General features: G+C 39.7%; 1 protein-coding gene across 1 annotated transcript in view; it reads right to left on the minus strand.

Annotated features, from left to right (window-relative positions):
* Positions 1-4,377: 4,377 nt before the first annotated feature.
* Positions 4,378-27,912, minus strand: part of cdh19 (cadherin 19, type 2) — a 39,868-nt gene continuing 16,333 nt past the window's right edge. Inside the window, 8 exon segments of the mRNA XM_033639408.2 lie at positions 4,378-8,709; positions 11,569-11,820; positions 15,532-15,649; positions 15,992-16,113; positions 17,462-17,598; positions 18,923-19,176; positions 23,809-23,999; positions 25,041-25,208. Coding sequence (XP_033495299.2) covers positions 8,201-8,709; positions 11,569-11,820; positions 15,532-15,649; positions 15,992-16,113; positions 17,462-17,598; positions 18,923-19,176; positions 23,809-23,999; positions 25,041-25,208 — 1,751 coding nt within the window. The 3' untranslated portion in view covers positions 4,378-8,200.

The raw sequence follows: 27,912 nt of genomic DNA on the forward strand, positions 1-27,912 counted from the left end.
AATGGGTTTTTGCTTAGATGCTATGGTTAATGCAAGCTTAAAGGGGAACTAATGTTTTTTTCAACCTGGGCCCTATTTTTCGATCTACTTTTGTCTAAATGAGTGATAGGATGTTCAATATTTGACATTTCTCCAGTACGAAGCTAGGGCTGACCTGCCTGCAGGCTTGAGTGCGCGCTATATTAAATAATAGGGCACTGGGACAGCATCAAACAACGTCAAAATATGTCCACTAAAAGTGCATCCAGATCCAGTTGGTCAAAATCGGGTAAAAATTCAGCCATGACTACTCCAAACAGACTAACACCTCGCGTTTGTAAGTTCACTCCAGCGGGAACTTCCTGCAACAACTCAAATCTCGTAAGACCAACTGCCATAAAACACCAAAGAAGAAGAATCTCGCGAGATGTGATATTTCAGAGCCAGACTTTCACTCTCTGAGTGAGTGTTTTGACTTGCCACAACAAACATGTCCAAATTTTCACCCGATTTTGAACAACTGTATCTGGATGAGCCATCTGAATTTGATGACCGCCCGTATTTATCTGAACACGGAGTACACAGACGTACACGGATGCAGAGCTCATTGAAATTGAAGAGCGGACAAGGAGAGAGGGAGCAGCAACAGGCAGAGGAACATGTTCAAATCCAGCTAAAGGTAAACACAGACGTTCATTTCTCCTTTCCGTTATGTTGTCGGATAATTATACTAACAATCCGAGCCTATCTGTGTGAAAAAAATGCACTTTTAGTGGATGTATTTTGACATTGTTTGACGCTGTCTGAGTGCCCTATTATTTAATATAGCGCGCACTCATGGGCTGCAGGCAGGTCAGCCCTAGCTTTGTACTGGAGAAATGTCAAATATTGAACATCCTATCACTCATTTAGACAAAAGTAGAATGGAAAATAGGGCCCAGGTTGAAAAAAAATTAAGTTTCCCTTTAAGATATCTTCCTGTTTTGTTCTACAACATTAAATACATCAGTCAACACCCCACTTGAGAATTGTGAAGGGTTTTTTGTGTCTTTAAAAAGGTGGTTGCTAACAAGTGGCTAAATGTGACTACAGAATGTCATCACGCCGAACACGGCTTAACAGCCTTGTTGTGGTGGCTACGTTGAAGTTATCTGACCATGGTGTAGTTTGACAACATATCCTAATACAACGGCTTCTATCATATTTTATGAAAATGCAGATACACGACAGCTTATATGATGAATAAACACCCCACAAATGGTCTCGTCATGCTACATACTTAATGTTAAATTGTGTACTTAACATAAAGTTAGGTACTGTAAGTTACAGTAGGTTTAGGCAAGTCTAGTTACTTAGGTTAGGTTTAGGATAGTAAAGTTAGTTTGGTTAGCTTTTAGAAAGTAAAGTTACATAGGTTAGATTTAGAAAAGTAAAGATAAGTAGATTAGGTTTAGGTGAGTAAAGTTACGTAGGTTAAATTTAGGTGAGTAAAGTTAAGTAGATTAGTTTTAGGAAAGTAAAGTTACTTGTCGTGGCAATTTTTAGCCGAACTGCTTGGGAGTCAGCAAACAACAACAGTTTATTCTCTATAGAGACGGTGCAACCTCAGAGCTCAGAGTTTGTGCCCAGAACAGTGAATACAGGGTATCTTTATACCTACACTCAGGTGACAAGAGAGTGAGAAATCTATTGTAGCTTTCTTGGGCTTTCCTGATTTAATAATGTTCTCTTGATTACATCAGAGGAGCATACCTGTTGCAATCTAGTATATAACATGTTAGGTCATCGTCTGTATCTGTTAGACAGTCAATGGACTGTCTTTGAAGGAGAGATTATAGTGAATGTAAATCTCTTGATGATGTCAAGTAACGACAGATGTCTACAAAGGGGAATGCAAAGTTCACACACTTCAAACAATATAAACATATGCATGAAGAAGACAAAATTTCCACCACATTACGTAGGTTAGGTTTAGGAAAGTAAAGACATGTAGGTTAGATTAAGGAAGGTAAATATACGTAGGTTAGGTTTAGGAAAGTAAAGACATGTAGGTTAGATTAAGGAAGGTAAATATACGTAGGTTAGGTTTAGGAAAGTAAAGATACGTAGGTTAGATTAAGGAAGGTAAATATACCTAGGTTAGGTTTAGGAAAATAAAATAAAGTAGATTAGGTTCAGGGAAGTAAAATAAAGTAGATTAGGTTTAGGAAAGTAAAGTTTAGCAGAGTAGGTTTAGGAAAGTAATGACACGTAGGTTAGATTAAGGAAGGTAAATATACCTAGGTTAGGTTTAGGAAAGTAAAATAAAGTAGATTAGGTTTAGGAAAGTAAAGTTTAGCAGAGTAGGTTTAGGAAAGTAAAGATAAGTAGATTAGGTTAGGAAAGTAAAGTCAGAGTTGGGTAGGTTTAGAAAAGTTAAGTTACGTAGGTTAGGTTAAGGAAAAGTAAAGTTTTTTAGGTTTAGGAAAGTAAAGTTAAGTAGATTAGGTTTAGGTGAGTAAAGTTACATAGGTTAAGTTCAGGAAAAGAAACATTGTGATGACGTACCTTGAAGTTCATTTAATTTCCCACAGGGCACAAACACCAGTCTCCAGGGGGAAAGACCTGTGTTTCCATCCATCACCCAAACCTTCCTCCTGACGCTGAGACTCTATCTTTACACTATTTCCTTACTCTTGTGAGCACACTTGTCACATGATTGCAGCCTTCCAGATAATGTGGGTTATATACAGATTACTGGCTCATGATTATGTGGGTTATGAACAAATTATATTGCATTACTTATCATAGGCATACAAACGAACAATGGGAGAGAACAGCCTGAGTTTGTTTATAGCCTAGCATTTGCTTTTCACTTCTGGTGATTCAATTTAAGCTTCAAATATCATAATTCTGGAATTGCTGATTTTCTGTAATAATACAAAATCCAATGGAAAAATGCCATTCTTGTCGAGGGACTCAGAGCGATGTTAACTTCAAGGTTGGCCTACAAATATATATTGTCCCTGCACCACTCCACTGTCCACATGCACAGCATTCATTCCCCTGTCTATCAGTGGGTTTTGTTGGATAAAAACAATTAGGAACATACACTAACACTATTGTGACGCTCAGAATCACGTCCAAATCTTAATCTTCATGGTCTATAATTACGTTCACATTACCAGATTGCACATGAATGATTTGATCAGCCAAACCTTGAGGCATACATGTTGCTAATGATTTTTTTTTTCAAATGGATCTCAAAATCCTTTCAGGCATCTTTTCAATCAACTCACTCTCTGCCAAATGAGAGCCCTCTCTCAAAGACCCTCCAGTGAGCATTGTGGTGCTTTGTGATGAGTTTGGCACTGGGTTTGAAAAGAAGAGCTGAATCTATAACCTGTACAGAGGACAGAGACAGTTGACGGAGCGAAATCCTTCACATTGCTGTAATGGGTATAATTACACAAAGAAAAGGGCTGTTAGGTTAAATTACCCGTGATATTCACCATGGGTAATGACAGAAATTCAGAAGGTTAAACGACACCAGGAGCTGAATGACTTTTGACATTATATTACTTTTTGAAAAGGGAATTATAACAGAGCCTTTATCGGACAAATCCAATAGCCTACATGTTGGACTGTGGAGATTGGTTTGAAAGGACTTTAAAAAGACCTTTTTTTTATGAGCACCTGTGTCTTTAGAACCATTGTGAGACAATGATATAGTCTAAAAAGCTCTGGCTGGATAGCTTGTTTCCAACAGTGGGAGCTATTTGAAGCTCACTTTGAGTTGCAGTGATTTTCCCGCTGAGTGGTGCACCTACTCATACAGTACAAGTAACCACGGCAGGAAAGGAAAAGCTGAAAAGATTCAAGCAATTAGTTGTTTCCCACATACTCTCTCTTACCTCGAGGCTTTTTCAACTACTTTTCAAATAGGTTTGTTTATGAAATTCTTCAGTTTTTCCTTCAGTGAGAACTATACTCTCTTTGGTCCAAACGCTGACCTTCGCAGACAGCAAACAGCCCAATTAGTGTATGAGGAGGTGAAGGGGGCTGGACCTGAGTCCCATGTAATTACCTCGAGTCACCCCGCCAGCAGCCACCCACACAACTAACACCATCACGTAGTGTTTGCCAATGATACTGTAAATGACCATGAAGAAAGGAGAGACTCTGTATATTATGTACTTTTTCACTGCACTCCAGCTGTTATGTTTCTCAAGAGTTTCACTCTCTTTATACATTTCAAATCAAGCCTCTTTTCTCGTCTCTCAATCTTACTTTGCTGGAGTTTTGCTGCCAGTCACCCATGCCGCTCTGCTCTCCGCTGCCGGTTGGCTTACACGAGTAGTGTGATCTGCTCTCTCGTGACTCAACAAAAAGCAGAGAGTCATATCATACAGCATAATACATGTTAAACAGTTCATATTTAATGGATACTCTTCTGTAAGTGAAATTCACTTCTGTGAGAAACAGGCTAACCAGGAAACAAAATCTCTATTTAGAAAATAATGTTGCCATACATAAACCCAAGGGAAGTATACATTAATTTATATGATTTCATAATGTAAAATACAAATACTGTACAGTAAAAACTGTTACATAAAACATGATAAGAAGTCAATAATATTACAAATACGGTAGTATCAGAAATGTAAATTTAACAGGTCAGTAATACTGTGGGTATTAAAGAATGAGGGTAATAATGTCACGCTGTAATAAAAAAAAGCATGAATCACATTGGTGCCCTCTTTAAGAGACTCCCCTTGCATACTCTCACCCTGCTCATTACATCAGTGCATTTATCTTTTAATGATGTGCTTTACCTTTCTGATGTACCCATTCCCCCCTCTCCCAAGATGCTTTTCTGCTTAAGATTGTGAGTTACAAACATCTGCCAAAGTGCACTGCTATAAATAAAAGAAAGCAAGAGATCATACAGTCAAGAGACAGTCAAGGTTTGCATACAGTAACCTGTCTTATGGCTGGATCACATTATAGGCCACGCTTTACATTGTTGCGCAGTACCTTAACAACAAAACAGGTTGTTTGTCAATGCCCATAAAAATCCACCCATGTGACAGATTCATAAATTAATCGTATAATTTCTGATCGGCCACCTTTTTGAGTTAAAGTTTGGTTAAAATGAGCCATTTAACAGTAACAATGGATCAAATGACCATGTGCAATGTTGGATTGGGTCGCTTGTACTGATGAACCAACAGAGCTGTCACCAGATTTCCATTTCCCCTCATCTTTAAAGTCATTGTTTTGGTTTTCCAGCCAACAGACTGCCCTCAACAGCCTATTTTCCAGCTGCAGCAGGAAGCTGTTTTCAGCAAAAATTCTACTGGACCCAGCAGGCAATTTGAGAGGGAACGAGGAAGGCCAACACTCCCTCTTATTAGCAAAATGACCAAAATGCACCCGCCTTGTCAAATTGCCATCTCTCTCCATCCCTTGGGGTTCAGACCCAGCAGTGACCCACAACCCTTTGTCACACCCCTTGATGTGTGATATTGATGCTAAAGGCAGCCTTTAGCGTCTTAATGAGACACACCGGGCTGTCAACTGACCCCAGTGTAAACCCATTTGCTACAATACTTGACGCTGAGAGCAACTAGAATAGTATTAGGAGCAAGAAAATCCACATAGGGCGGTAGGAGGGTTACATGGAAGAGTCAAATAAAGCCAGACTTTCATCCAGGAGACAGCAGTTTGTGTCCCTCATGAAACCAAAAGTCACTGCTGTTCAAATGTAACATCATGTAATTTACTTAGGGTCGTGAAGCACTGAGGTCAGTCACACAATTTATTTGTATCTATTATTTAACAAATGTACTTATTTTAACCCAAAACATGATCTTTTCACCGAACCTAACCAAGTAGTTCCATTGTATAACACTAGCCGTGACCGTTTCACAACATTAATCACGTTACAATGTGTTTCAGCTCTGCATCACATAGATAAGCTAAAGGGTGTCCTGTGCCTCGCAATGAGACGCCCAAGGGTGTGACAAAGCATTTGTATTTGACAATCTGGGAAAAGAAACAGGTTGATGTGCAATGTTGAGGGGTTGCTTGTAGTGATGAACCAACAAAGACTTGTCATCAAATTTGCATTTCCCCTCATCTTAAAGCATTTGTTTTGGTTTTCCAGCCAGCAAAGACAACAGCTTATTTTCCAGCTGCAGCAGGCAGCTGTTTTCAGCAACAACAAAAAAAACCCAGTAGAACGAGGGGGACGCTATCCCTTTGTTAGCGAAATGACCAAAATGATTCCCCCTTATTAAACTGCCATCTTTCTCCATACTCCAGGTACGGACCCAAATAACCGATAAATTACTGAGAATAATTGACATTGGAGTGTTCCCATTCTAAGGGCATATTAAATCATCTCATGTGATGCTACCCAGCCAATCAAATGAACAAAACAAACCAGGTCAGTCCTCCCCTCTTAAAAATGAACAAATTACCTACTGAGTAAACCCACTGTGTGCTACCTGCCCAGCACAACACAACAGACAAAGCCTATAGCTAAATATAGTGCCACAGCTACCAGCTACGAAGCCATATAACTTTTTTCAGGGGTTGGTGGAGACAAGAATGGAGATAGAAGATGAGCAAATATTGGATTATGACTACATTCAATTCTTATGTCCACTGGATGTGTAAAAATGTTCACCAATGCGTTTGCCATAACGACTTTATTTTTCAGATAACAGTGTGTCTTCAGCTTGCTCCAATAAATGAATGCAGCTTCAAGGTTAGGGAGGGGCCACGGGTGAAGTTGAGCCAAACAAACTTTGACTTTAAGTAGAAGAAAGGATTCAAACTGCAGTTTCTGGAGTTTGAGTCACATTCTTTGTACACGCAACATGTTTAAATGTTAATCTCACCTTTGCTTCTCAAAAAGGAGCATCGTTATTTGCACAACCACAAGAGGCTGCTTGTCAGGAAAAACAGAAGTTTGTTTTTTAGCATTCATACAAATGGCCAATGGTTTAGATTTTTCTGGTCAGAACAGCCTTATAAATATCTAAGAGAAACCCTCTGCCCTTTGAGTTTAAACCACTGAGACAAGGTCTAACATTTCCATTTGTGTTAGACACACACAGAGTCGTAACTGCTCTCAATGTCTTTGTAGCTATAACATGAAAGTGATCCATGTTTGAAGAGTTATACACCAGCCCAGTCGCCAGAGGAAAATGTTGGCATTGTATGTTTCTGGAAGCCAAGGGTGCATTATATTTCTATATTTCACACCAATAATATCAAGATTTCTCAAGTAATGTAGTTTATGAGCTGACTTTGTCATCAGAGGTTAGAGGGAACTGTGGATGGCATGTCATCTAAGCAAGACACCTGCCCAGCTGCAGATCACTGTTTTGGGACCATCAAACAACAAAACAAGTTCTTTTTTAGGTGACCCATTGTTGCATTTCAACTTGGATAGTGCCACACAGAGCAGATGTTTTTTACAGAGACATCACTGCATTTGCAGGCGGTACTGTGCCCCTGAATTGGGTATTTTCTTTTTATTGAAACATAAAATTGCAATGTATCCGCTACATTGTTGTGTCAAAATGTGACGTATCCATGGTTTGCAGAAACATACCATGCCAACATTTTTTCTGGCGATTGGGTCACATACACAGAGAAAAAAAGAAAATACAGCAAACACAAATGAGCCCAGATATACCCAAGATGTGAAATTATAAAAGGGTTGATTTTAGTTTGACATGTTGTGAAATGATTTTTGCTTTCTCACGGAGAGTAACATGAGAAAACTCACACCACTCTCATGTCTGTATGCTAAATATGAACCGCGCGATCTAGTTAGCTGTGCATAAACACCGGAAAAAAGGGGAAACAGCTAGAAAGAAGGAAATAAGAAAATCAGCCTACTGGCACCTCTAAAGTGTCTAAAAAAAGAGTCAGGCTTGCTGTTGTACCCTGTTCCCAGTCTTTATGTCAAGCTCAACTAAGCTAACAGGCTGCTGTACCTTTATGTTTACTGTACAAGCATGAGAGTGCTATCAATCATCTCATCTAACTCTGGGCAGAAGGGGGATTAAGTGTATTTTCTAAATGTTGAACCTTTCCAATAAACATTTGTTTTCCATCTTGATGTCTTGTGTGAAAAGTATTCACTGGAAATGCACTGAACTGGTTCATCATGCAAACATTGGAAAAACAGCCATTTAAAAAGGAGAAGAAGAAGAAGAGCCCCTCAGAAGGTGGTGTCTTCCTCTCCTCCCCCATACCAAGGGGTGAGTCTAACCACGTAAGGTCTGGGATTACAAACAGGTTGCTCCATAGTGATTGATTCCAGTGAGCTCAGGGACCCTGTAGGAGACCCCGACCCCTCATATGCATAGGTTCTTAGGCAGTCAAATGGGGGAACGTAAGGATCATCATCTGCCTCTGCCAGCCTGTCCAGAATAAACTGCCTAAAGACCTCATCATCCGGCCCGATGAGGTGGGACTCTCTGAGGGACATCCTTATACTGGCCCTGACGTCCTCCCTCCGCAGCTTCCTCTCCCTCCTCCTGGGGTGGTGGCGCAGTGGGACGGCAGGCTGGCAGAAGTCTAGGTCTGCTCTCCCACCCCCAGATTCTCCGTAATACAGCACCTTCTGCGACACCGTCTCAGGCAGCTCCAGCTCTTTTACCTCCACCTCCAGTCCCTCCTGCTGCTTCCGCCTGTGCCTCCTCAGCATCAGCATTAGAACTGACAGCACTGCAGACACAACACAACAGGAGATCATTACCGTTAAACACCAGAGCATGAGCTTAGTGGGAAAAAAAGCATCTAGGGTGCCTGATGGAGCATACACTGTACTTGTGCACCAAAAATAATAGCAGTCAGATTTGTTTTTCTGTAACTTACTGTGGATGCAAAAAATTAAAACGGGGGCAAATTAGGTGATAACTTATCTTTTTTAATTTCAGCTCACACATAAAGGAAGACGTTTTTTTATTTGCTCCATGTGGCACAGAATGCCAAAAGAGTGTTTATTTTATTCTGTCATGTTTTCAGTGGGTATTGTGCTCATCCGACAGAATGTTAGCATAGCAGGTATTGTCATTAATCTTTCATGTGATGGGCACAGGGAGAACACAAAGCAGCCGAGGTCATAATAAAGCTCTTCACTATGCAAACCCATCAATGTCCCAGGGTGGCATTGCTACTGATGTATTGCAACCAATATGCTCATTACCTGACATCATTGCTCTGCAAGCTTTCAGCATTTTGAAAGTGTGTGTTAAAGGCACGCTGGTGAGTTTTAAAAAAGGGATTCAAATGAAAGTGCAAATTTGTTAATGAAAAATCCTGCTGTTTAACACACGTTTATATACTTGCCAAAATGATGTGAGTTGGAGCTGCTCTAGCTCAACAGATCCGCTGGAAAAAAAACAACTTTTAACAGCAAAATATCAGGGGGATTGTCGTTGTTTCACATGATGAGTAATTAAGGACTATACTGACTTTTTGGGAGTTCAAACCTTGGTCACTTTAATATCTAATGACTGAATTAAATAATCATAGATGTCATTATATAAATTGGCAATGTTTTCTGTCAGTCAACATCGTTACAGAAACCTTTTGTCAGGCAACAGTGCAAAAATAATCAGCTCTCTACTACACTCCACTCTTCCTGTGTAAACAAAACACACTACATTTGCACAATGCCACTCAAAGAGTAAATCTCGTTTGACATCTGTCTTGTCAATCTCGCTGAGGTCTAGAGAATCTCTTGCCAAAAAAATTGGCAGAACAAGATCTTTTGCAATCCTGCAATAGCCTTTTTATTGGCTGTTTGAAATATGTGTGAAGATGCCAAACTCCAAAACAGCACCTCTGGATGATTTCCTGTTGATACTTTGTAATTCTTTCTCCCCAGTGTAATTTTACTGGCTTGTATCTCATCAGCCTGCTGTGTTTCTTTTATGAATTGCTCCTGACATCACAGAGGTCTCAAGTGTCTGGAGGATGGAGCACTAGCTATGCAAAATTACACACAGAAGGATCGTCTCTTTTGAAAGCACATTAGTACTTATACATTTTGAGCCTATTTCAACATTCTGTATTTTAACAAACCTGTCAGGTTCAGGTTTGAAGAAGAAGAAGAAGAAAAATCAACTGATTGGAAGTCAAAGGAACAGTTCACCCTGAAAAAAAAAAAGAAAAAAAAAGAAAAAGATTTTTCCTCTTACCTGCACTGCTATTTATCAATCTACACTGTTTTGGTGTTGGAGATATCAGCTGTAGAGATGTCTGCTTTCTCTCCAATATAATGGAACCAGATGGCACTCAGCTTGTGCTGCTAAAAGCGCCAAAAAAATACATTTGAAAAACTCAACAGCAATGTCTCTTTCCAGAAATGATGACTTAGTTACTCAAGATAATCCACAGACCTTGTTGTGAGCAGTTTCATGTAGGAACTATTTTCTTTCTACCAAACTACATCTGCCAACGGTATTATTGCGCAGAAGGAATTGTGCAGCTACTGCTAGCTCACCTAGCACCACTGAGCTAGCTAACGTTAAAGCTCAGCCGAGGGGGATGCCATTATGTTTCAAGAGGTCCTCCAAACAATACGAACACTTAAGTCATATGTTCATACCTCTGAATACAACCCACAGGAGCATATCATGACCATTAACAGTCGCAGTTTTAAACACGTGGGTTAATGTTATGAAACTGTTGCAGTTGCACCAAAGCTATGTGGTTAGGTTTGCAAAAAAATATAATGTTTTGGCTTAAAATAGGTACATTTGTGACTACGGTTGCATAAAATATCTCTTTTGACACATGTCACATAAACATACATCATCATACCATAGTTTGTCGTTAAAATAACTAACACTGAATTTTGGTTCCACATGAGACACAAACACAGATCTCCTGGATGAAAGTCTGGTGCTTGTTTGACCCATCCACCTTCCCTCCCTCCGACCCTTAGAGGACGACTTTCTCTTTACAACAGCCAACAGGGGTCACAGCCTAACCAAGAAACCTAATAATGGGTCACAATTTCTGCATGTAAAAACACCCCTTGTGGTCATGTTTTGAAGGAGGATAGTCTTGCATGTTTACATCTCATGCTGTGTGCGATTTAGTTCCATTTTATTCGAAAGAAGGCAGACATCTCTACAGCAGATATCTCCAACATTTGGCAGCTCACAACAAAGCAGTGTAGTCTGATAAACAGCAGTGCAGGTAAACGGATAAATGTGTTTTTGATTTTGGGGTGATTTAAGGGAAAACTGGAAAGCTTTTTATTTCTTTTACACCGTGTTTTTACATATTTAACAACACTACAACATTACAGCACTCTTTACTGATGTATTCAGTTATATTTTTACTTTATATTTAGACAGTTTTCATTTAAAAGAACTAATCTTTCAGCCTTCATTTTTTTGTTATTTTCTTATGTTGAAAACAGACAGAGATGATTTTAATGCCAGATGGCTAAGCCACCCAACCAAAGGAAGTCAGTCCAAACTCCAAAAAAGTATGTCTTTATATCCATCATAGTTGAATATTCTGGACTGAGACGAGGTTTGAATACAAGGTAGGACTTTGCTTTCTTACCTGTGAGCGTTACAAGGCAGACCAGAAACCCTAACAAGGTTTGCAGGCTGACCCCTATAGACAGGACGAGGGCCTCCACCCCTCCTGTGGGACAATGTCCGGCAGGCTTGCAGCTGCACACACTGATGGTCAGAGTGCTGGTGCTGGAGAGAGCTGGAGAGCCGCTGTCTGTCACCACAACAGGCAGGAAGTACTGGGTTCGATCCTTGCGGGTAAACGTACTCCTACGTGCCACTATGCCGGCTGTATTGTCTAAAAAATGAAGCAAGGAGAGGTGCACTTTTCAATATTCTTTACAAAAACATGACTACTGCTTCCACTGTGAGTGCTGATATTTTTGGGGTAATTCAACTGACACATGTAATGTGATTTAAAATACAATCCAAGTTCTCTGAAAGGCCCGAGCACCCTGTCAAATCTAATTTACAGTGTGTACAAAAGCAAATTTGGAAAATCTGTTTCAGATTCACCTGCGAGGCTTCATCGAGGCACCTAACAATAACTTTTTGGGGAGTCAAATATGCCTTGTGGCATTTGGAAATGTGTTTTATTAAATGGGTAATTCATTATTCATTTCCTGGTTGCTGACTGGATGGCTGTGCCTGCGTGGCTAACCACCCATACACTACACCTGCATACATTTCATCCTAACTTAATCGACACACTCACACATCCCTGTGCTGCGTACTTTAACAAAGCTGTTTGTTTGAGTTGGGCTGCTCATTTTCATTACAAACTTTGAGAAAAGGTTGACCGCCCACTGACTACAAGGCAAACACTCTTTCAATTTACTTACTTGAGAGGCTGTCAGCCACAAAAATAACAACCTACTGAAGAATTTCATTCCAAAATGTGGCAAAAACACTTAGGGGTACATAGTGTTCATTTAAATTCAAATTCTTGTAATCATAAAAATATGCCTTCTTCCTGCGTTTGTCACGCAGTTAGACCACTGCTCATACAGGTTGTGGTTTAGCCACAGCTCACCATCATTATTCCAGCCACCAAATGGGACTTTAAGTACGGCCTCATCTCGTTTCATGTATTCACTTTTGCCCCACAGCTTAAAAGCCACCAAACAGAAAATGTCAGTAATTTGCAGGATGAAATTTCCTGGTGCAAAAAGTGTTATAATACAAATTTAGTTCATGCTGAGGGTCTCACAGCAATGTTACCAAGTCATTCAGCAACTGGTTCACTGCACTTAAAGGGAAAGTCTACAAAAGTAAAATTTAATTTCTGCTATTTCATTGAATTTAGACAATAAAGCAGCTGCTACCTTTTAGAGCTTGTCCACTAACAAATCTGTGAGTCTGTTCTTGTATCAATATTGCTGCTTTCTGGCAGTTGTTTTATCATTTACTGTCAATGAGGCATCTGCAAGATTTGTTACCGCCATAACCAACTCGGAGTGAGTTCTACAATATCATATAAAGAAGGCATGAATTTTATTTCAAGATGCATTGTCCCTTTGAAGAAATAGTTTGACAAGTGTAATGGTGTTATAAAACAATCTTAAAGCAATAATTCAACATTTTGGGAAATACACTACATGCTGTCTTGCCGAGAGCTAGATGAGAAGATTAATATCACTCTCATGACTGTATGCTAAATATGAAGTTTGCAGCTTAACTTAACACAAAGACTAGACTGAACAGTGGGAAAAAGCATAGCCCCATCTTATCAGCTCAGGCTCCTCTAATGCACTGTTTTTAAGTGAGAGGTCCACATAAGGCGGTACAATGGGGTGATTGATGGGTCAGACAAACACAGGACTTTCCCCCAGGAGACTGGTGTTCCAAACCAAGTGAACTTTGAGTTATCTTAAGGTATGTTGTCACTTTGTGATGCCCAACCATGTTTCTTTTGCTAAACCTAACATACATAACTTTTAGGTTAAGTACGTAAGGCGACGACACCCAATCGTGAATGTTTTTCTGAACCTAACCTACATAATTTTACTTGCCTAAACCTTACATGTGTGTGTTGGGGAGTAACTAGTCACATGTAACAGAGTTACGTGATTAAATTAAAAAATAAATATAATTGTAATCAGTTACAGTTACTGAGAAAAAAATATGTAGTTACGCAACAAAATAATGGTGATTACAAAGGGGTTACATCCAAATATTTTTTCAGTAGTGTAGAATAAAACATTAATTCTCTTGCACTGCATCTTTTTGTTGTGAAGGAATGCCTTCTTTTGGCATGTTTCCAGACAATGTGCGTCAGCAGAGCTGTTGGGAAAAATATGTGTGCAACATTTATGCACCTATGTTTTCTGGACTTTAAGGCTTCATTGCCCAGTTTCAAACATTTGTCAGAAAAGTAAAAAAGTAATCAAATTGAATAAGTTGCAGTATTTTGATGAATCAATTAAAGTACTTATTACAATTTCAAAAGGGTAACTAGTAATCTGTAATCTATAACATTTAAAAAGTAACCTTCGAAACACTATATGTAACTTAATTTGCCTAAACCTAATATTTGGAACTTTACATTAAGTATGTGACATGATGATGCACGATTGTCTAGACCCAACCTACGTAACTTTATAGACACTACATCAAGTGGGCCACTTCAAAAAATGACTGAACCCAAATGAAAGGAGGCTGGAGCACTCGATAAAATTGACAGACTGACGTTTTGACGCTACTACGTCTTCTTCAGGTTTTTGACTCTGAAGAAGACGCAGTAGCGTCGAAACATCAGTCTGTTTGCACCTTATTAAAAGCTCTGCAATTTTATCAAGTGCTCCAGCCTCCTTTCATTTGGGCTCAACGATTGTTTGTCTAAGCCCAACTGAACCTATGTAACTTAACTTGCCTAAACCTAATCTATGCAACTTTACTTACTTTACTACGTAACACGATGACGCCTAATGATTGTTTGTCTAAACCCAACCTACATAACTTGACTTGCCTACACCTTAAATTCATAACTTTACATAAAGTACGTAACATGATGATGCCCAATGATTGTTTGTATAAACCCAACCTACGTAACTTTACGTTTAGTACATAACATGATGACGCCCAACGATTGCTTGTCTTAACTCAACCTAGATAACTTTACTTGCCTACACCTAAAATTCGTAACTTTACATTAAGTACGTAACATGATGATGCCCAATGATTGTTTGTCTAAATCCAACCCAACCTACATGACTTTACCTGCCTAAACCTAACCTATGTAACTTTATGTTAAGTACATAACGCGATGACGTCCAATGATTGTTTGTCTTAACCCAATCTACATAACTTTACCTGCCGTACCTAATATTTGTAACTTTACATTAAGTACGTAACATGATGATACCCAAAGATTGTTTGTCTAAACCCAACCTAACTTACGTAACTTTACGTTAAGTACATAACGTGACGACGCCATTCTTGGGGTGCTAATTAGAGATTTCATACGAACCATTGTACAAGGATAAGTTGACTAGCTGCCACATAATGATGCTTACAAAAGAATGCATCAACAATTGCAATCCAATAAAACTCTGAATATACTCTGAACTGTAAAGCTTCTCACTCTAAAACAGCTATATTGTACATATTTGTTATGTTGTCATACTTTTTATAGTATCTTTTTCATATCATTATTGATTTTTTTATATTCTTTATGTATATTCTTGATGGTTTATTTCATTTCCTCTTAAAATGCTCATTGTATGTTTATTGTATGCACCAAAAATCATGACAAGTTATTGGTAAGTGAAGACCTATATGGTATTTAACCTTGTTCTGACTTTGCAATGGGCCATTTTGCATAATGAGTATGTTTACTTTTAGTAATTTAAGTATAATTTGATGCTAATACTTCTGTATATTTACGTAAGAAAAATAAATAGTAGTATTTTGCAGTATTTCTTCAGTATCTCTACACTGTGGTTATTGCAGCTTTTGCTCTATTATATGTTCTGAATGCTTATTCCACCATTGTTGTTTTAAATATAACCTTGATTGTCTCTGATAGTGAAGTTTGGATTGATGTGCTTCTCGGAGACCATAGAGAAGTAGAAGTGGTGTCCCTCCACGGGGTCGTCTGGATCAACAGCACTGAGCAGCTGAATGAGCTGAGAGACACAAAGGACACATTTCTGAGAAAATATAAGCAACACAAGCATCACATTCACTCAACAGATTTCCTTGGAACTCTAAATATTTACGTAGCTTTTGTATTTCCTTTTTCAGAAAGACAGAAAGTCAGAATCTAATTCAGCAGCTGACAATGTAATGGATGTAATATGGTATAGTGTACTGCACAATATTCTAATGGGTCCTTGTGAGTCATTTAATGATTAAAAATAGTACACTGATGTAATACAATATGCTGCAATAACAGAACTTTTACTGTCCACTTTTCATTGCCACACTGCTGATAAATCATGAACATCAGTGCATCATAATATACATACTTCTCCCGCCTGTGTTCCCTCACAGATATATGGCTGGTAATCTCTTGCAAGCCTTGGCACATTGTCGTTTATGTCCAGCACTTTGATGAACACCACCACAGAGGAGGATAAATGGGTCTGTGCTGCAGTAGTGAAGATAGACATTTTCTGGAGTCCACTGGGTGCATGTATCATAAATGCTTTGTAAAAGCTCTGTCAAAATAATACTTAAGACTGATAAATGTTTCTTCTTCTTGAAACACGACTGTGGAGCAAAAAAAAAACATGGGCATCGACATTTCACTGCTTTCTCCAAACCAAGAAACACTAAACAGTAAAAAGCATTGAAAAACTAAACCTTAAATGAAAACTGTAGCTTTTTGCATAACCCTAGGCCAGCGGTTCCCAACCGTTTGAAGTACCTCTTCATCCACATCACTTGCCATGTTGCATTATTTTTAAATGGATATTATGGAGCACTTTTACTTACACAATGTGGTTGTCTCACAATGATGATATCATACAATCGAACTGTCATTGTTAAGCAGATTTTTCAAGTTTGCATTTGCACAATGGCACTGCGTTGGTGCGGCAAGTTACGTGATGTGTGTGAAGTGTGGCCCCTAGCACACACTGGATGCGTTGAGCTGCAACTCGTCAACACATGACCATGCATATACTACTATATATTACTACTTTTACTAAAACATCTGTACTTCTTCCACCTATGCACTAGTTTAAAATCATATCTGAATCAGCCCCTAATTAAACTTGATTTCTCATCTGACTTGCCAGGCAGTATCTTTTTGGCCATTGTTTTTATAATGACGGGATGTGGGTGGTTAAGCTTGGGATATTTCTCAACCTCAACAACGAGTCTCTCCTCGTTCATTCTTTGTCACACACGAGACACAGCAACAGCTACAGAGTTCTCTTTATGCATCAATTGTAAGGAGAGGAGTCGAGCTGCCATAGGAGCAGAGAAAAAGAGCTGCTACAGGAGCTGCTATGTACAAGCAGAGAGAAAGTCGGGGAAAATGCATTAAATTCTGGGAGCGGTGAGGCTGGAAATGGGCAGTGGCGTGAAGTGCCCTGGGGCGTTGCTTCCAGGAGTGCTGACGTGGGTCTAGCAGCCACTGGTGTAGGGTTGAACACTGAAAATCATAGGGGGGGTATTTTTTTGACACACAGCATTCACCACCTGTGTGTTCTGGCCGTAAGGCTGTAAGCATATTTGTAAGTATTATTACCATTTATCCATTACTTTAAGCTATTTCAATCATTTACCTTTGTTTTAACCAACTTGTTACTAGTTTCCATAAACTCTCAATTGCAACAGGTGTTGTTCAGGTACAGCTAACTCAAATCACCCCTGTGATATGTCTGGTTGGGAATCACTGCTCTAGACAAATATTTGTAATCAACACATTGCTGTGAATATATTCTAGTTTGAGATAAGTTTAAATGCGTTATGGTTGGTTTCATCCTTACTTGTTTCCCTGGCTTCAACAGTCACATTGTGCCAGTTTGCAGTCTCTCGATCCAAAGCTCTAGCGACAGTCATAGTTCCATTGTTTGGGTCTATTTTGAAAGCTTTTGAGTTATCACTCCTTTTGTCAATTGAATATCTGGAAGAAAAATCACGGAGACACACATTTAGCAGGCAAGGTTGTTTCCTGGGCAAACAAAACATTGTGATACCACAGGGAGATTAATTAGGCAAACTGCTCATTTTTTTTTTAAATCTGTTGACAGATATCCAACAAGCTGGTGTGACATAGAGACAGCAACACTGAAAACAAAGCATCTCGCACAGACAGCATAAAAACAATTTTGTGTATTTTCCTGTTATTTTAATTGAATATTATTTCAAACCTGACCGCGGACCTTTTTTTATTTGTCTTCAGTGAGGAAATATCATTTAAAAACAGCAAGACAGGGAATCTTGTAAACATAGAGAAACTTTGTTCAGTCTTTTTGGAATTGAATTATAGTCTGTCTACACAAAGTTAAAGGTGGTGCAGCTGCGGTGACAAAATACACATCCTTGTGTCTTGTTTTCTGATAGTGGGTGACAAGTTAAGGCCTGCAATTTTTTAATGTACAAATAAACTATAAAAAACATAAATTTATCATCCACAGACAAAGCAAGCAGAAGTGTTTATTAAGGAGATATTGTTGTTACTACACAGGTCTTTCACACTACTAAACCTTTAACACTAATTAATATAAGTGATTATAACACCATAGTGAATTAGGGTAACAGGGAGAGAGAACACACTGAGTAATGACTCATTTCTGTGAGCCACTTTGCTGATAATAACATGGAAAATAAGCCAATTTGACCAAAGCAAACTTAATCATGTTTAGTAGAACTGTGGAAACCCCTAAAATGCCTGCCTGAATTTATTAATCAATGAGGCACTGTCTCTAAAGGGACAGTAATAGACGCTAGGCTGAGGATGATATGCAGCACCTGCCACTCTTAAGCTCTGCTGAGATGGACTACAGGCACCAGTACTGCTGCTGTCTCCTCTGCAACGTGCCCCACTTGCAAATGACTGCAAATCTCAATTCCATATGCCACCTCGTATGGTGCTTTATTACATTCCCACGTCCTAGCCACGTTGCTTTGTGATAATACCACGGCAATAGATAGAAAAGCCTGTGAGGTATAAAAAAATCGTCATGATTTATTCAGCAGGGCTCATTTCCTACTAAAGTAATATGAGATAAATATGACCATGTACAGGGTATCCAGAGATCAAGGGTAAAAATGGATGCGCTGAGCCAGTAACACTATTTGAAATGGAATGATTTTTCACCCTGTGGAGGAAGCTGTCTAGGGACGTTCCGCCCCCACCAGCTTGGGTATCTACCTTGTCATTATCATACTTGCAGTTGGGTGGCAGATGCCATTCTTCCTAGTTTAGACTGTTCACATTACTGTACCTGATGGGATTGTTGACTGTGTCAGTGTCTCTGGCACTAACGCTGCCAACCACAGTTCCCACAGCTGCATTTTCAGGAACTTTCCACTCGTAGACCGCTGAGAGGAAGACAGGCGGCTCATCTACGTCCTTCACAACAATCTTGAGTGTCGTCCTGTCCCTGAACTCATCCAGAGTCAGAAAACGAAGGTCCACCTGATCGTTGACTGCCTCTGCGGCCATGACAAAACGTCTTTTAGTTTCAAAGTCCAAAGGCTGTGAAGGAAAGAAATACCTCTTAACAATTCATATCAATACAGATAACACCTTGTTCATCACTAAAACATCAAAGAGTAACAACTTTTCAAATCTGCTTTGCCAACTTGTACTTAAGACAGATGATTATTCCCGTGGGAGCAGGACACAACTCAGACTAGATGTTAAAATTGTTTAGTCAATGTCAATAAGCTACCAGCTGTGAGCACGCACTTAAATAATGCTGCGTTTTTGAGAAACATTATGATGCCAGTAATAAGAAAACAGCATGCAAACCATTACTGCATTCCCAAAATGATTCAGAGACAAAATCAATAATGTGTTTTTTATTTCATTATCACGGCATCTAAATTGAAATCTCCTGTGCTACAGAGGCATACTGTGTGTGGGAATACATACAGTATGAAGCACAAGTTCAAGAGGAAAACAACAGTAATCTATCATCCAGCATCAATCTATATTTGATGACCTAATATATTGAGGACTTTCCAGCAGTGGCGCCCCCAATGGGTGGCCAGGGGAGGCCATGGCCACCCTGATAAAATGTTGGCCTCCTCTTGCGAAAATAATTGGATGCCGGCTTTACTGTCTTTAAGAGGCTGTGGCACTCATTTTTTAAGCTACTGTGAAGGTAGTGGTAAGGCAGACATGTCCAAATTGCCCCGCTCAGGGGCCAACTGTGGCCCACGGACAGATTTTAAACGGCCCGTCGCTTGTCTCCTAAAATATACTTGTTGTGGCCTGCTACACAATATTGGTTATTCGGGCAAGATCACTTTGCTCTTTTACCATTCACCTCAGAATGGTAGGACTATCATACAGTTTGTGGACATGCATCAAGTAGGAACTACACAGGCAGAACATGTGTATTTCCATAAACAGATGGTGACAAGCAAACTAACTAAGCGAGAAGGGTAAAGTTGACAGAGAGAGCCGCTGCTTTCAGGAGCAGTAGAAGGTTGATTACTTATTAAATTAGAGCTAGAGCAGTTGAGCTTGTTGAATATGTATGTGATTTTTGTAATAACCCATATGGCAGTGGTTCCCAACTGGTGAGTCGCGCTCCCAAAGTGGGTCACGTGTCCATTCTGAATGGACTAAAAGCAACTTGCAAATGCATCAAGTTTGTAAAAACACACTTTATTTTTAAGTGCAGTACATTTTTAAAGTGCCGTTTCCTGCTGTTGGGTAAGTTACTAATGGACAGCTATTTGACAGAGACAGCAAACTAGCTCGATGACATGGCCAAACACAAGTATGACGCTAAATGTAATATACTGTGTGGACCTCGAACTAATGACTAAGGAGAAATCTGGACCTGTCTGTGCTGGACCAGTTGGTTGGTTTCTAACCCCAGACCGTCCACATGGAAGACGAGTACTCTAACCACTACACCATACTACCACTACATCACAAAATATGTAAAAGTCTGAAATGGCCCATTCAGCATAATGATTGACTTTTGGCACTGTAGGTATATTTTGATGTTGATACTTTTGTACTTTTACTTGCTTATGCGTATTTCCACACTGTAGTATTGCTTCTTTTACTCAAAGGTAACAATACTACAGGTATTTACTGTAAAACTTCAGTTAGTAGCCCAGGCTATTTTTGCTTAAATCACTGAAATCAACCAGGCCTACATTTGGGACAGGCGTCTATATGGGACAGGCCTTTAATTCCTTTCACATAAAACTGTTGCTCAGCAAAGATCAGGAAATACAATCAAATTGTTTGTTTAAAACAGTATGAATATTACTTGTATAAAAAGGCTTCAGATAATATATCAATTATGAATTATTCATTTGATCTGGCTCTGACAGACAGCGCATCAGAGATAGAGAGAGTTATGACACTCGGGGATTATAGCACCTGGCATACTGATACAACACCACTTTATCCTGTTAAAACAATATTCACAACTTGGATTAATGTTTATGAAAAACCCTTTTGATTATTTTGATCTGAGGACCTGAAGACTGAAGAAATAGTAACGGAAGAACTTCAATAACAAAAAAGAAAAGAAAAAAGAACTGCTTGGCAACCAGACTAGGCGTCTCATTGAGACAGGCCTTTATATGTCAAAATGTGTAGCCACACCAGGCTACTAAAAGGGACTGGGTGTTTAATTGAGACAGGCCTTTATATGTCAAAATGTGTAGCTACACCAGGCTACTAAAAGGGACTGGGTGTTTAACTGGGACTAGGCTTTTTATTTAAGTGTTACAATATACAAGGTAATACCTCTTCCACCATCTTCTGTAGTCCTGTCTTTCCAGGCAACTTGCAGAAACCTTAGAAAGTAACCGCCCACAGTAAGAATCAGTAGGGAACATAACGGCCCATAAAATCACAACTTGTCATTTGTCACTTTCTTTTTCTGTCTTTTTTTTTTTTTTTTAAGCAGGGTGTTAGCGTGTATTTGAATATTTCTGCATACTGGGGTCCCTAAGTAGTCTTTGAAAAGCATAAATTAACACATTTTAAACTGTGGATTTGGAAGCAGTGATAGATAGATTTAGGTGTATTTGTTCACGCATGATTTGATCTTATGATTCGATGCTTTGTAGTGATTTCTTCAGTTTATTAAGTTTGATTTTAATTTTCTTTGATTATTAACCGGAGGGCATTGTTTTCTCCTTTTGTCTTGTTTAGAGGTAAAAAGAGGAATATAACTGCCACAGACTTTTTTGAACCACATTTTTTCTGTGTTTTGTAATAACCAACTTACATAACACTGGATTTTAGTGATATTTTTAGAGGCCAAGAGCTTATTTGAAACTGCCCATGTTGGTATTAAAGTTAAGGATCGGTGGGTGGTGGTAGTATTAGAGTGGGTGTGGATGAGGGGCTCACTTTGGAAAGTTCTGCCCCAGCCTTCATAATTCCTAATGGCTACCATGAGTGTGTTAATGAGTGAGCTTTAGAGGTGCTGGTATGTGGATTTTTTTTCGTCACATAGAATTGTTTCCTTCTGTTTTCCAGTTTCCCAGCTGCAACCCTCGTCCCCAAACCCAACAAACTGTACACTGATAACTCCTCCAATGTGCCAACTGGATGCGCTGATGTGCAATCATCAAAGTAACATGTTTACATTCTCTGTTTCTATGTTGTGGCTGATAGTTTATTGTGCATATGGGTCCAGACTGTTGCTATATGTTCATGACCTGTAAAGGACTCGTGCTGCTGCTGCCAGGTGTGAGACTGTGTGATTGTTGGGTCCCTGTGCCAGGCTGTTACACTGTTGCGTCTGGTCGGCTTTGATGCTCCTGCTGCTGCTGTTGTCTCTGCCAGCTGTCTGTGTCTGCGCACAGTGCCAGGATATGTTGCCTTCCCCTTTATCAGGTGTAATGATCTTTTAAATTTTGATTGCGTTGGTGTCTGTAATGTTAATTAAATCCTCAATGCCGGAGATTAAAAAAGGAGTTTTTGTAAAAATAATGTTTCAGAGCCTAATGACCTCTGTGCCCACCCACACTATGATTTCTGGTTACACTTCTGCTTTTTAAACATCAGACCAAAATGAACATATACTGAACAAAAAATTAAATGCAACAGTTTTGTTTTTGCCCCCATTTTTCTCAGGTATAACATAAAGATCTTAAATTTTTTAAGGCACTCAATAGACATATTTCCCTTAAATTTTGGTTGCAAATTTGTTAAAATCAGTGTTAGTGAGCACTTTTCTTTCCCAAGAAAATCCATCAACCTGACAGGTGTGGCATATCAAGATGCCAATAAACAGCATAATTACTACACAGATGTGCCTTGGGATGGTCACAGTAAAAGGCCATTCTAAAATGTGCAGTTTGATCACACAGCACAATGCCACAGATGTCGCGAGTTTTGAGGGAGCGTGCAATTGTCATTTCCCTGAATTTGGCAGTACATCCAACCAGCCTCACAAGTCACAATAAAAGGCCACTAAAATGTGTCTTTTGCTGGAATGTCAACCAGAGCTGTTGTTGTTGCCCATGAGCAACCACAAGCTGTTGTTATGTGACTTTGGCAGTACATCCAACCATCCTCAGAACTGCAGACCACTGTAACCACACCAGCTCAGAACCTCCACATCCAGTGTCTTTGCCTGCAAAATCGTCTGAGATCAGCCACCTGAACAGCTGATGTCTTGACCTGACAGCAATTTGTTATTGTAACTGACCTGTGAGGTTGTGAGGCCGGTTGGATGTACTGCCAAATTCAGGGAAATGACATTGGAGACATCTTATGATAGTGAAATAAAGATCTGTTGGACATTCCTGCAGTCAGCATACTGATGGCTCACCTCCTTTAAAACTTGTGGCATCGGTGGCATTGTGCTATGTGATCAAACTGCACATTTTAGAGTGGCCTTTTACTGTGACCATCCCAAGGCACATCTATGTAGCAATGATATGCCATACCTGTCAGGTGGATGGATTTTCTTGGGAAAGGAGAAGTGCTGACAGACACTAATTTTAACAAATTTGCAGCCAAAATATGAGAAGTGAGAAGAGAAATATATCTTTGGAGTGCATAAAAAAGTCTTAGCTCTTAAACCTGTGAAAAATGAAAGCAAAAACCAAAGTGCTACATTTAAATTTTTGTTCAGTATATTCTACACAAAGAGATATGTCTGGTACATGTATTCACCTTGGCGAGCACAACCACTCCCTCCTGCGTCACTGGGTCTGTTTTGATGAGAAACGTGGTGCTTTCCTCCAGGTCATCCTCCAAATTGTAGCTCATCCTGGCATTGACACCAATGTCTCCATCCTGTGCCATAATTCTGCCCACTGTGGTGCCTACAGCTGCATTTTCAGGCACGGCAAAGGTGTACAGGTCTGAGGAAACAAAAGGAAAAAAATCCTTCTTGTTGACACCATTAGCTGCAGAATGTTGGAATAGGATATCAAAAGGAATACAAAATCTGGATGATTGGTACTTTTGCTGCGTGTTATGATAACTCACGTTTGGAGAAAAACAACAAATAAAAAAGTTTCTCCGCTAAAATACAGCCCACAGGAGTGTTGTTAATAGCTAGTCAAGAGAGTCTGCTAAAGTGATAAGGAGGGAGAACATTGTGGTGGAGGGTCAATTTGTGTGAGTCACAGATAAGTTGTGGCAACTGCACATAATCCCAGCCTAACTCTAATAAGAAGATGAGAAAATGTGATTGTGTCTTTGAGTGACTCCATTTGGATGGCTGCCACAACTGGGAGGAACTCAACAGCAACCAGCTGCTCCTGGAAAAAAAATCCCTGCTGATAATAATTACCAATTATGTTACAAAACAGAGGGCACAGTTCAAAGTGAAGTGTGGTCATACAATATTTATAAGGCCTTCTGACTCAACATGGAATCCGTAGGATACAGTAGCTCTGGCAATGAATGTGAATGTGACATTAATAGTTAAAGGTATCATCCTTGCTCTCTCATTTCTACAGAATTGATTTCTTCCCAGGGCATTCATTTAGCGAGGTTTATCGCTGAGAAGGGCTAGGTTTGTTTCTAAAGGTCATGACAAATGTCCTTTCATGTGTGAATGATTAAATCCGTCCAGTGGGCGACGCATGTACACGTGCACACGCAGATGAACATCCCCATCTCCTTCCCTGTCTCATTCACTCTCTCCATCTCATTCTTCGACTGTCTCCTTTTAATTTTGGCTGCCGGCTGAATAACAGGATGCGCATAGCCGAATGCAGCGCCAGCGGCAGCACGAACCACCCACCCGAACAGGAGAAGTGTGATCAAATAAATGCCTCTTAGGTATAATATTAAACATGTCCTCGAAGTCTGCCCCGCTTTGTGCTTCTTTCATTGATTCCCACAGTGTGTATGGCCTGGTGTTTGCATCACTGTGACTCATATAAGTGACTCACGGTGTTGGAATGTGGGCCCATTGTCGTTCACATCAGTCAGGCTGACGGTGACGGTGGTGGAGGAGGAGTAACCACCGCTGAGGCCCAGCATATCCTTCACCTGCACCACCACCAGGTACTGCTCTCTGGCCTCTCGGTCCATGTTTGGCCAAGATGTTACAATGATCCCTGCAGGTGGGGGAGAAAGACAGAGAGGAGGTATACAAGAGGCTCAATAAGACGGCATCAAGTGCATCTGTGGGTGGCTTCTGTTTGTTTACAAGCACTTCAAGTAGTCTACCAGAGCGCTTGCAGTCAAACGGCACCACAATTAATGTGAAGTCTGCATATTTTATCAATACACAGAAATATCACGAGGGCTTTAAGATGACTAATGCTTCCTCTGTCTGGCCAAAGTGAAGGCTGTGGGCGACGCTAAACAGAAAAACAATTTCAATCAAGAGGACTAGATTGACCTGGCATATTTAAATGCTATTTTCAAATCAGAAGTCATCTTTTCAACCATTAATCTAATCTTGTGTTTACTTGACATTAGCTTTTCAGCAGCCATTCAACATCTGCAATATCGAGTCAGTCAACTGTTGTATTGTGAACGCATCTGACTTAGCCACCTGGCCAGGTAGCAGTGTCAAAAAAAAAAAAAGCTTTTTTATTTTTCAAGGATGCAGCAGATGTTTTTCTTTATTCTTTCCCTCGTAAAGACCAAAATTAACAATTTGTCAGTCTGTCAGTCTCCAGTCCATAAAGAGGCCAAGGGTATACACTGGCGGAATGAATCTAAGAACATTTACTCAAGTACTGTACTTAAGTACAAATTTGAGGTACTTGTACTTTATTTGAATCTTTTCTTTTATACTCTTACAGAGTGAGGGAAATATTAGACTTTTTAATTCACTACATTTATCTGACAACTTTAACCGCTAGTTACTTTATAAATTAAGACCCTTTTGCATAAAAAAATGAGTTGAGTTTATAAAAAATGATGTTTTACTATCCAACAGTTTATACAAGTACAGCTAAAATGATTGGTTGATTAATAATCTATTTGATGACAGAACATTTTGGCAGCTTTTTTGATGAAATTCTCTACTTTGGGTACTTTTACTTTTAATAATTTTAGTACATTTTCCTGATTATTCTCATTTAAATATATATATATCTATATGTATATATATATATATATATATATCTATATATATACAGTACAGGCCAAAAGTTTGGACACACCTTCTCATTCAATGCGTTTTCTTTATTTTCATGACTATTTACATTGTAGATTCTCACTGAAGGCATCAAAACTATGAATGAACACATGTGGAGTTATGTACTTAACAAAAAAAGGTGAAATAACTGAAAACATATTTTATATTCTAGTTTCTTCAAAATAGCCACCCTTTGCTCTGATTACTGCTTTGCACACTCTTGGCATTCTCTCCATGAGCTTCAAGAGGTAGTCACCTGAAATGGTTTTCCAACAGTCTTGAAGGAGTTCCCAGAGGTGTTTAGCACTTGTTGGCACCTTTGCCTTCACTCTGCGGTCCAGCTCACCCCAAACCATCTCGATTGGGTTCAGGTCCGGTGACTGTGGAGGCCAGGTCATCTGCCGCAGCACTCCATCACTCTCCTTCTTGGTCAAATAGCCCTTACACAGCCTGGAGGTGTGTTTGGGGTCATTGTCCTGTTGAAAAATAAATGATCGTCCAACTAAATGCAAACCGGATGGGATGGCATGTCGCTGCAGGATGCTGTGGTAGCCATGCTGGTTCAGTGTGCCTTCAATTTTGAATAAATCCCCAACAGTGTCACCAGCAAAACACCCCCACACCATCACACCTCCTCCTCCATGCTTCACAGTGGGAACCAGGCATGTGGAATCCATCCGTTCACCTTTTCTGCGTCTCACAAAGACACGGCGGTTGGAACCAAAGATCTCAAATTTGGACTCATCAGACCAAAGCACAGATTTCCACTGGTCTAATGTCCATTCCTTGTGTTTCTTGGCCCAAACAAATCTCTTCTGCTTGTTGCCTCTCCTTAGCAGTGGTTTCCTAGCAGCTATTTGACCATGAAGGCCTGATTGGCGCAGTCTCCTCTTAACAGTTGTTCTAGAGATGGGTCTGCTGCTAGAACTCTGTGTGGCATTCATCTGGTCTCTGATCTGAGCTGCTGTTAACTTGCGATTTCTGAGGCTGGTGACTCGGATGAACTTATCCTCAGAAGCAGAGGTGACTCTTGGTCTTCCTTTCCTGGGTCGGTCCTCATGTGTGCCAGTTTTGTTGTAGCGCTTGATGGTTTTTGCGACTCCACTTGGGGACACATTTAAAGTTTTTGCAATTTTCTGGACTGACTGACCTTCATTTCTTAAAGTAATGATGGCCACTGGTTTTTCTTTAGTTAGCTGATTGGTTCTTGCCATAATATGAATTTTAACAGTTGTCCAATAGGGCTGTCGGCTGTGTATTAACCTGACTTCTGCACAACACAACTGATGGTCCCAACCCCATTGATAAAGCAAGAAATTCCACTAATTAACCCTGATAAGGCACACCTGTGAAGTGGAAACCATTTCAGGTGACTACCTCTTGAAGCTCATGGAGAGAATGCCAAGAGTGTGCAAAGCAGTAATCAGAGCAAAGGGTGGCTATTTTGAAGAAACTAGAATATAAAACATGTTTTCAGTTATTTCACCTTTTTTTGTTAAGTACATAACTCCACATGTGTTCATTCATAGTTTTGATGCCTTCAGTGAGAATCTACAATGTAAATAGTCATGAAAATAAAGAAAACGCATTGAATGAGAAGGTGTGTCCAAACTTTTGGCCTGTACTGTATATATGTAACATTTTCAATGCAGGAGTTTTACTTGTTTTAT

This window comes from Epinephelus lanceolatus, chromosome 20 (genome assembly GCF_041903045.1).
Source record: "Epinephelus lanceolatus isolate andai-2023 chromosome 20, ASM4190304v1, whole genome shotgun sequence".
Lineage (NCBI taxonomy): Eukaryota > Metazoa > Chordata > Actinopteri > Perciformes > Serranidae > Epinephelus > Epinephelus lanceolatus.